The 11,277-nt window shown below is 42.5% G+C and overlaps 1 protein-coding gene and 1 pseudogene across 1 annotated transcript; one reads left to right on the top strand and one right to left on the bottom strand.

The window, feature by feature from the left end:
* The first annotated feature begins 666 nt into the window (after positions 1–666).
* On the top strand, positions 667–2,399 carry LOC120429186 (60S ribosomal export protein NMD3-like; annotated as a pseudogene).
* Positions 2,400–5,369: 2,970 nt separating this feature from the next.
* Positions 5,370–6,916, bottom strand: LOC120429193 (uncharacterized). Its single transcript, XM_039594401.2, has 3 exons — positions 6,418–6,916; positions 6,030–6,362; positions 5,370–5,960 (listed from the first exon to the last, which is right to left on the bottom strand). The coding sequence occupies exons 1-2, from the start codon at positions 6,775–6,777 to the stop codon at positions 6,177–6,179; spliced, it is 546 nt and encodes a 181-aa protein (XP_039450335.1). The 5' UTR covers positions 6,778–6,916; the 3' UTR covers positions 5,370–5,960; positions 6,030–6,176.
* Between the last annotated feature and the right edge of the window lie 4,361 nt (positions 6,917–11,277).

The following is an 11,277-nucleotide window of genomic DNA, read 5'->3' as shown; positions in this document are numbered from 1 at the left end:
GAAAGGATATTCTAACATGCGCAGCATTGCAATGACAAGATGATAGGATGTATAGATCAATGAAAAACTTTATTGAGTAATTTTTTTTATTCAAGTATAAAAATAATAGTCAATTAGAACTGATTTTTTTTTTAGTATTGAAAATAATAGAACTCATTTCATATAAAAAAATATCAACAAGATTTATAAGATTGTAAGTAAATTTAATTTTCAATTTTGCACAGAAATTAAATGATAGATTCCTGAAAATTATAAAATATTGTTCATGCGAAGAAAACAAGTAAGATTTTTTTTGTGGGAGAAACAAAACAAAAAACTGAAGTAAAATATGGCAGAGACGGGAGACGAAACACAAGGATGATCGACGCGTTCGTATGCTGAGAGGTTCTACGCGTTCGTATGCAGAAGTTTGTGATGGCAAGATGGTGAGTGGCAAAGTCATGCGGGAAGTTGAACAGGTAACGGTGTTGATGTAGTTGTTAAAGGTCATATCAATGAGGATCAAGTCGAATTAAAACGCATTTTTTGGTAACGAGACATTCACGTAAAACAAATTACCAAATTGAAATGTGGAATTAAGCGAAGTAAAGATGATCGAAATGAGAAACATCAATTATGGAACAAAATTGCAAGTTGAGATCATACTGCACGTCTGAAACTATGGAAAAGGATAACATCATCCGAGGGCTTTTGTTAATTGGATTGCGGTTAACCGCGGTAAATTTTCTTGAAATACTTCATGCGACGCGCGGGTGTCGCATGACACATTTCAGAATATTTCAAATGAAACATTTCTCTGCTGAAATTCCACCAAAACATTGACCAGGCTCACCACACAAAAAGCTAGGTGCAGCAGCTCACCAAAGCGGTAGATTTTGATTTTTGACAGTTGTTTGTTTGTTTTTTTTTTCATAAATTCAAAGTCGGTGTTTAACGAGTGCATCAAAGTTAGTGATTTTATTCAAAAATGTGTTTTTTTAAACTGCTCCCGCCTTCTGAGGAAGAACAAACTTAAAGCGAAGGTAAGTGCTGGGAAACGATTTAAAGTAGAAATGTTAATATGGGAATGTTTTTCTATCAGTTTGTGCTGCGATTGCGAAACTCCGATCAAGCTGAATCCGTCGAATATGTGCCGTGGCTTGCCTGCTGACGCACGTGGACATTACGGCGAACATTCCGATTGATTGTGCTCTTCTGCCGGAACTGCGAGCGTTACCTGAATCCGCCGAGCGAGTGGGTCCAGTGCAGTCTGGAGTCGAAGAAACTTCTGTCGGTTTGTCTGAAGCGGTTGAAAAGGTTGGCGAGGCCATGGACGGCTGTCATGCCGGTCAAGGTGACCAACTCCAAGAAGCTGATTTCGCACGACATTCACAGCAATTCGTACAATTACAAGTATTCGTACGCGCTAGACGTGGTTCCTATTTCCAAAGGAAATCTCGTCTTTTTGGGAAAGAAGCTGCACACGACCCTGGGGTACATCTCGTCGATCACCAAGGAAGCCAACGCGATTCACCTGATTGATCCTTCTGGAAGAGTCCCTTCGAGAAGATTTGCAACCCCAAGCAAATGGTGGTTTCTGATGGACGTGGAGATTGTCCGAGACAACGTAAAGAAAAAGTTCCCCCGTTTGTTTCGTGAAAGGGTCCGAACTGGGCATCAACGAGAACACGATGCACACCCGGTCCAACCTGGGTCACCTCCTCAAAGTGGGCGATTCCGTGCTCGGGCCGAGGCCAACATCATCAACGCCAACTTTGAGAAGCTCAAGTAAGACGCGATTCTGGAGCTGCTGCTGGTCAAGAAATACTACGACAAATCCCTGCGCAAACAGTCCCGCAACTGGAACGCAAACCTCACCGAGGTGGGCGCACTGGACACGGACATCGAGGCGGACTACAACGAGTTCCTCGAGGAGAATCCGGAAATGCGATAGAACATCAACATCTTCAATGACGCCGCCAGGCAGCAGTCTATGCTGGTGGACGTCAACGATATGGCCGACCCCTCGGTGCCGCGCATCAACCTGGAGGAGTTGCTCGACGATATGGTGCTGGACGATGTCAAGATGAGTGACGCTTTTAAAAAAACAAATATTTGCTTTTGTTACAAAATAAATTATACCATTTATTGAGAAACAAACAAAAAAATCCATCAATAGGGCCACGGCGCAAACTCCGCTAGCAGCTGCGGTAAAGCTCCATTACAGCAGCGGCAGCATAGCCATCTTCTGCAGGATGTCACTTGCGAGGTTGGGCCTGGAGAAACCCATGAGCCGCCGGCGGCCCTGAAACGTGGTAAGCGTTTCTAGATCGAAAAAAAAAACTCGCCCAGTGGGTTCAGTTGGTACTAGTAACCAGTCAGTTTAATTCGAATTTTAAAACGTTTTCTGTTTTGGTTTTTGTTTTCTGTTTCTCGTTTCTTGCTTCCTGTCCTTATTTTTTTGTTGTCATTTTATTTAAACGAAAAAAGAATAATACAGAAAACTTTTGGATTAGTACCGTTGAATTTAATCCAAGTGGGTTTTCTGATTTTCTTCGCAAAAAAAAATAAAATACTAGCAGTAATTGTAACACTTTAAATATCGTTGCTTTGAAAACAAATTAAAATAAAATAGAAAAATCGCAAAATTTTCGAATCCGAAAATTTAAAATGTCAAAATCTAGGGATTTTGTACTCGATAATCCTCGCAAAAATTTTACTTCGTAAAATCGAAGCACGAAATTACTCTTTTATTTTCTTCTCAAAGTTTCTCTAAACTAAAATATGGCTTTCTCCTAACTAAATAATTATACGAACTAAGAAAATGACAAAAAGTGTTATATTGAAGAACTTAAAAATTTAAGAATTTAATAATTTAGGACTTTAAGAATTTAAGAATTTAAGAATTTAAGAATTTAAGAATTTAAGAATTTAAGAATTTAAGAATTCAAGAATTTAAGAATTTAAGAATTTAAGAATTTAAGAATTCAAGAATTTAAGAATTTAAGAATTTTAGAATTTTAGAATTTAAGAATTTAAGAATTTAAGAATTTAAGAATTTTAGAGTTTAAGAATTTAAGAATTTAAGAATTTAGGAATTTAAAAATTTAAGAATTTAAGAATTTAAGAATTTAAGAATTTAAGAATTTAAGAATTTAAGAATTTAAGAATTTAAGAATTTAAGAATTTAAGAATTTAAGAATTTAAGAATTTAAGAATTTAAGAATTTAAGAATTTAAGAAATTAAGAATTTAAGAATTTAAGAATTTAAGAATTTAAGAATTTAAGAATTTAAGAATTTAAGAATTTAAGAATATAAGAATTTAAAAATTTAAAAATTTAAGAATTTAAGAATTTAAGAATTTAAGAATTTAAGAATTTAAGAATTTAAGAATTTAAGAATTTAAGAATTTAAGAATTTAAGAATTTATGAATTTAAGAATTTAAGAATTTAAGAATTTAAGAATTTAAGAATTTAAGAATTTAAGAATTTAAGAATTTAAGAATTTTAGAGTTTAAGAATTTAAGAATTTAAGAATTTAAGAATTTAAGAATTTAAGAATTAAGGAATTTAAGAATTTAAGAGTTTAAGAATTGAGGAATTTAAGAATTTGAGAATTTAAGAATTTCGATTTTTTTTTACCTGAATTTTAAAAATTTTGATAAAAAAAACTATTAAAATACAAAAAAAAAGTTTCGAATTTTGGAAATTTGAATTTTGAATGATGGAGCATTAATTTCGAATGTTCTGATCATTATATTTTTCGCCAAGAATGTTTAAATTTAGAAAAATATTTCTATTCTATTTCTTACATATTCAGAGCCGGATATATTCAGAAATGAGTTAAGTGTAGTAATAATTTTATTTAAGAAATTATCATCCATACATTTAAAAAATAATCTTTTATATCATCTTAATTTTTCGACGGTTCGTATTAAGAAAATACAAACAAACATTTTCAGAAAAAAAATCTATTAAAAAGAAATTGAAATTGCACTCAATTGAAAAAAAAAACAAATTCTCTTAATTCTTGATAATATTTTTCTTAACATTCCAACGCCCAAGGCTCCAAAAAAGTTGGAACGGTAACTTCAACTCAACGGATCTCGGGCATAACTCAACCAATCAAGATGATTCTTCTTTCCAGTGATTTGTTAGGATGTCTAGATGATTCTAGAACTTTGCAGAACTTAATTTGATCAAATCTGTAATTTTTGCGATTAAAAACATCGTTCCAACTTTTTTTTTCGCGTACAAAAAAAAATTCACCAAAAATTCCGCGGAGGCAGTCGTTTTGAAAAAAGGTGGAACGATGTTTTCGGTCGCAGAAATTACAGATTTGATCAAATTAAGTTCTGCAAAGTTCTAGGATCATCTAGACATTCTTACAAATTACTGGAAACAAGAATCGTCCCGATTGGTTGAGTTATGCCCGAGAACCAGCGAGTTGAAGTTACCGTTCCAACTTTTTTGGGAGGCTTGGGCGTCCGTGTAAGTTGGACATGCGTTGGGCGTTCCAGTGTTAATAACTTGAAAGTAATTCTATCTATTTATCTATTTATTTATCAAAATTGTCATCCGCGCGAAATCCGCGCCTGAGCAAAATTAGTCAGCAAATCCGCGCGAAACGCGCCATCCGCGCGATCCGCGCCGTCCGTAACAACCCTGGATGCATATATGTAACAATAAATAAATCTGAATAAATTTAGTTTAAGAAATCATATAACAAGAGAAGGTAAGTATTTTGTAAAATAAAAGTTGCTCAAAATATCATCCTATGTGGGTCAAGATGTGGGCAGTAGCAGTAGAAGGTTTTTTCATTTTCACTATTTTGAAAAATTGCGTTTGAAAAAATATAAGCTATTGAAAGAATCAATCATGCAAAATTGTCGCTTTGGTGGTATGAAAGCCCTCGAAAAATGTTAGTCAAATAGAAACCAATTGCCGGGTTTTGGTAAAAAAGTAGTTTATGCAACAAGTTGCAAAAAGAGGTTTTTTTCAGCACAAGTCGTACATTTATCCAACGAGGTTCACCGAGTTGGATAAATACGACGAGTGCTGAAAAAATCAAGTTTTGCAACGAGTTCCATACAACATTTTTTGCAATTCCGAAAAACACCCATTGAGTGCAATTTAAAGTAAATTTTTTTTATGTATTTTGTCAACAAATCGTTTAAATCAAAAAAAAATGTTGAAAAGTGTTACTTTTCGAAACAAGTGCTGAAAAGTTCAATATTTCAGCACCCATTTCAGTGCTGAAAAGTAGAATTTTTCAGCATTTATTTTGAAAAGTGTTGCTATTCGATTCTGTTATTTTTGGTACAGAAAAGTAGGCTATTTCGTCGTTCAAGAATGACAGGAAAAGTAAGTAGTTTCACGACGGAATTGCAAAAAAGCATATTAAACAATTTTTGTTCACAATCTCATAACGTGTACATTTACATATAAATAGTTCATAATTGTGGTTCCGGAATAACAGGCTTGTTTGATGCGGAAGCATGTAAGATCTGCTCCGGTTACTCGTTGTGGGATCGGCTCTCCGCCAGGACCGGTATCAGCATCTTTAGCATGTATGATGCTCGGCATCGCACCCAGCACGAGGATCGTCCGATGCGAATTTGGTGCTCGTTCTGGTGCCAGCATTCGTTAAGTCAAGTGACAATCCGCTGGAGACTACCCGGCACCGATTGCGTTCAATTCACTGACGTCCCGTCACTACGCATGTGAAGAATCTTGTTCCAATTAGCCGGAATCTGCAGTTTGGCCTGGAGCTTTTTGTGTAGTGTCAATTATACCGTTTTTTCAATAATCTGCTGGATGTGTCCTTTTGCGCGCCAAACTCCAGCAGCAGATTTAGCGTAGAGTAATGATTATTCTTCCTCAATTAAAATCCACCAGCACCACTTGCCAAATTTCCTCCTGCTGCGCAGATCCCCCCTGCTCCGTGATTTCCGCCAGCACTCACGCATTCCTTAAATTGCTGAAAGACACAAAATATGGGAAATAGTTGGAAAGAACCTTTTTGGAATGAGAATCCACGGCCACAAACCTCAAATTGTTCCGGAACATCCACACGGTGTCTTGCAGTGGTGCTGATTCTAATAGCCTAGAAACTGGAAGGAATCATCTTCGTCGATTCTTTTTTACTTCCGAAATCCGCCGCTCGCGCTTCTACCGACGATTCCTTGCTCTGCATCTACGCTAGTGGCGGCGGCACGCTCGTCACCTTGACCACCTCCTTCACCAGCTGCACGGTGACGCGCACCTTGGAAAACAGCCGCAGCTCGGCGGGCCCGATCTTGCGGTACTTGGGCAGCAGCATGCAGTGCCGGAACGGTTTGGTGTCCTCGGTCAGCTTTAAGTCCGCCACCTTGGCGAGTTGCTGAAATAGTGGAGCGTAAAGGGGGGTTGGTTTGAAGGAGGTTGGTGGCGCTTACCTTGTAGCTAACTTTGCAGACGTGCCCGGTGGTGATCAGCACCAGCTCGAGCAGATGCTGGCCAATGTCCGAGACGGCGGCAGTCGTTTCGATGCTCTTGGCCTTCCTGAGGTAGTTTTTGAAGTAGAGCAGCGAGCTGGAATCGCCGGCCAGTTTGGCCGTTGCAGAAGTTGGCGAGCTGGCTGAGTTCGTCGGGGGTTCGTGCGGGTGGTTCGGCGAGGTCGAGGGCCGCCGTGAGGACGCGGTGGACGAGACAGTCGGCGTACTTTCCTCAATTAAAATCCACCAGCACCACTTGTTGAATTTCCTCCTGCTGCGCAGATTCCCCCTGCTCCGTGATTTCCGCCAGCACTTACGCATTCATTAAATTGCTGAAAGACACAAAACATGGGAAATAGTGGGAAAAAACCTTTTTGGAATGAGAAACCACGGCCACAAACCTCAAATTATTCCTGAGCATCCACACGCTGTCTCGCACTGGTGCTGGTTTTAATCGCCGATCTTTTTTTTCTTTCGAAATCCGCCGAAAAGGAACAGCTTGTAATGTTCCGAAAACTCTCTTACAGCAGGAACAACTCGACGATTTGATCGATTCCACTTTGCAACCAACTTTTTCCACTTTGCAATCAACTTTCTGCAACCCCGAGAATAGGTCCCACAAAAATATTTCAATAAATCAAATTACACTATTTTGAAAAAATTGAACGCGCAAGATGAAGAAATTGAAATACATTTGTTTTGATATAAAACTGACAGTTGTCAATCTGACATTTCTGGGATACGTTCACTGAGTTCTATTTGTCAAACTGACGTTTTTGGAAAGCGTTCACAAGGTGCTGCAACAACGGTAGCACTGAACGCACCCACCGCGTGACAACACATGCTACACGAAAATGTATCTGGAAATGTCAAAATGAAGTATTTCATTTACCGCGGTAGACACCGGTGGATAATAATCAAATTAACAAAAGCCCTCCGATGTCATTAATTTACAAAAGCCAAAGTTGTAAATTACACGAAAAGACAATTTCGGACAAACGACATGTCCTAAACATTTGGAAAAAGAATTACATCAACCGATGTCAATAATTTGAGATTGTCAAAGATACAAAGCATCCGGAAAAGTCAATTTTGGACAAAAATATACTGGATTTACGAACAATTCACAATACTCAGCAAGAGAGAAGTCAATGCACTCTCAAAATTGACCACAGTCAACTCACAGTTGAGTTATGAAGCATAATTCATGATGGAAACGACAATTGCACTAATCGACGAAATTCAACACCTTAGCCTCGAAAACTGACCAATTGACCAAGTCACTGTGGAATGAATAGCCTCACGATAAAGACGATTTTTGATGGAAGACGACGACGATAACAACCAGCCGATCAACACAGTTCTACAACAACAACAAATTTTGCTTACAGTGGGAAAAATGCAATTATTTTTTTAGGAGAGATAACGAAAATTAATTTCAAATGCAAGTTTATTTAAATCAGTTTCAACGAAAATATTTTTACAAGAGAAGTTCAAAACAGTAATTCAAGTAATTTAACAGGACAGAAGATCAAAAGAGTAATGAAAATAATGTTATAGTAGAAAAATCAAAAGAGCAATTTACAAGAAAGCACAAGAAGAACAGATTGTAAACCGCACGATCACTACACCCGACAATATTCTTTCCATAGATGATCATTTCTTTCAGACTGTTGTGAGTCAACCCTAAGTGCGACCCTGGTTTTAGTTTTAAGTAGCTTTAGGCGCAGGAGGCCATGCCACGCGCAAGATATTATTTAAACACCACCCACTGTGAATTCCTACTCTTTCCCCGAATAAACACCAACTCGTCAGGTTGTGTGGCCCAGCACATCGCGTGGCGCGTTGCCATAGTAACCGCGATCGGAAGGAAAATTTTTTTTTTCCACGTGCGCAGAGTTCGGGAAGGTGACGCCATTTTTCGCGATTCGATTTTGAGTGAAGTTTTTTCGGGAAGTAAAACGTGGAAAGAAACGTGCTCGCGATGGAATACGAACAAAATCCGCGCGTGTACCTGTACAACGGGAAGAATTGGCCAAATTGGAGTCTTCGGATGGAGGCCTACCTCCGGGAACTGAAGATTTTTCACTGTGTTCAGCGGACACTGGAGCAGGAACCGTTTTTCCCGGAGGTGGAGGCGGATGATGCGGCGGAACAGGCGCGGAAGGAAGCGCTTCGGAACGTCCGAAGAGAAGAGGACGCGAAGTGTGTGTCGGTCCTGCTCCACAAGATTGCCGACTCGCAGCTGGAAAGAATCCGTGGAAAGCGGTCTCCGAAGGCCATTTGGGACACCCTCCAGAAGGCGTTCGACAAGAAGGGAGTTTCCGGCGTGTTTCTGCTGTTGAACCAGTTTACCACCTTGCGGTACGACGAAGAGCAGGACATGGAGGAGCACATTCTGGAGTTCGAGAGGGTGGTCCGGGAGCTGGAAGCGGCCAACATCAAGTTCGTCGAGCCGGTGCAAGTGTTTTTCCTGCTGCAATCGATGCCGAAGTCCTACGCCCAGCTGATTACCGTGCTGAAGACGTTGCCGGTCGAGCAATGCTCGATGGAATTCATCAAGTCACGGCTTTTGAACGAGGACGTGGAACGGCACCATCTTGCAGTGAAGGTTGAGCCCAAGGCGGAGCCGAGTTCAGCGTTTGCGGGAAAAGGCGGCAAATTTACGTTCAAGTGCCACGCCTGCGGCAAACCTGGACACAAGAAGGCGGACTGCCCGGAGAAGGAGAAAGCGGAACAGGCCGCCGGAAGCTCGCATCGCCGGAAGAAGGGGAAGGCACACGCGGCGGAAACGAAGGACGGAGCGAACGATGACGTGTCGTTTGTGTCAGTAGCGCAAGAAGCCAACAGCGTGGAGACACACGGAAAGTTCTGGTGGGTACTGGACAGTGGTGCGTCCGAGCACATGGTTGGCGAGAAGGGTCTACTGGTGAACATACGACGGATGGAATCCCCCACGGTGATCAACGTGGCCAAGGCTGGAGTGACGCTCGAGGGTCGCTACGTTGGTGACGTCAAAATGAAGGCCGACATCGGAACGCGGACGTTGAACTGCACGGTTCGCGACGTTCTGTACGTGCCTGGATTGCTGACGAACCTGTTCTCCGTGAAGAAGGTTGCCGAGCGCGGCATGGAGGTGATTTTTGGCCAGAAAGGTGCGCGAATCACGAAGGACGGAGAGGTCAAGTGTACGGCGAAACAGAACGGGCGTTTGTACGAGCTGGATGTGAAAGTCGTGCGTGGATCGGCCATGGTTGGTGAGTCGGAGAGCAAGTTGTCGCTGTGGCATCGCCGGTACGGACACATCGGGAATACTGGTCTGATGAAGCTGATCCGGAACGAGATGGTCGAGGGACTGGATGTTGGAAAGAACGCGAAGCCAGAGAAGGAGATTTGCGAGTGCTGCATGAAGGGGAAGCAAGCGAGGTTGCCGTTTGAAGAAGCGACCAAGCCTCGTTCTTCGCGTCCCTTGGAGCTCATCCACTCCGACGTGTGTGGCCCGTTCAACCCGGCATCCTGGAACGGCAAGAAGATGTTCGTGAGCTTCATCGACGACTACACTCACTTCGCTGCTGTTTACATCCTTGAGGCGAAGAGTGAGGTGTTAGATGCGTTCCGGAAGTACGCGGCGATGGCCACTGCTCACTTCGGAACCAAAATTGCCCGACTGAGAAGTGACAACGGCCGTGAGTACATCAACACCGAGTTCAAGAAGTACTGCGACGACGCTGGTATCGTCATGGAACCGACCGTACCGTACACTCCGGAGCAGAATGGGAAATCGGAGCGGTTCAACCGGACGGTGATGGAGCGTGCACGTGCCATGATGGAAGACGCGGAAATCGACTGGAACATGTGGAGTGAAGCGGTGCTGGCTGCGGTGCACGTGATCAACAGGAGTCCCACGGCTGCGCTTCGGGACGCGAAAACGCCGTACGAGATGTGGTTCGGACGCAAGCCAAACGTGTCGAAACTGCGTGTCTTCGGCAGCAAGGCGTACACCCACATTCCGAAGGAGAAGCGGTCGAAGCTGAGTGCGAAGAGCCATGTGTGTGTCCTGGTCGGCTACGGGATGAATGGCTATCGTCTGTGGGATCCTGTGAAGAAGCAAGTGATCGTCGCCAGAGACGTAAAAGTGGAAGAAAAAGTGATGCACAAGCAAGTTTACACGGACGATCATATGGTCTCAGATTCTATCGTGCGCCAACAAGAACACGAAGAACTGGACAGTGACGATGATCCTGATCCGGAGCAAGAAGAAGAAGAAGTTGTGGAAGTGCTAGTGGACTCCGACGTAGAATCCGAGTCAGATGACGAAGTGTTTGACCAAGAAGTGCCCGAAGAAGAAGACCAAGTGCCAGAAGAGAACGCAGCACCGGAACAGGAGGAAGCTGCGGCTGAAAGAAGAAGCGGACGTGCCAGGAAGCGTCCGGCCCGATTCTCCGACTACGAGTTGGAGCAAAAGCGGCCTGCGAGGCACGACCACGACGTCTGCGTCGCCTTTGCGTTGAACGCCGAGGCCTACGTGGACGAGATTCCCGACACCATTGAAGCGCTGCAGAAACGCGACGACTGGCCGCTGTGGAAGCGTGCTATCGACGACGAGTTGCGGTCGCTAGAGAAGAACCGCACGTGGGACCTCGTCGAGGCTCCCACTGGTCGCCGAGTTGTGTCCTGTAAGTGGGTGTTCAGAATCAAAAAGAAGGAAGACGGTACCGCTGCCAGGTACAAAGCACGGCTCGTCGCGAAGGGATGCTCGCAACGTGCGGGGTACGACTATCAGGAAACGTACGCCCCTGTCGTCCGGATGAGCACCGTTCG

The sequence above is a fragment of the Culex pipiens genome, chromosome 1 (assembly GCF_016801865.2).
Source record: "Culex pipiens pallens isolate TS chromosome 1, TS_CPP_V2, whole genome shotgun sequence".
Lineage (NCBI taxonomy): Eukaryota > Metazoa > Arthropoda > Insecta > Diptera > Culicidae > Culex > Culex pipiens.
This window is presented reverse-complemented; position numbering and strand designations above follow the sequence as displayed.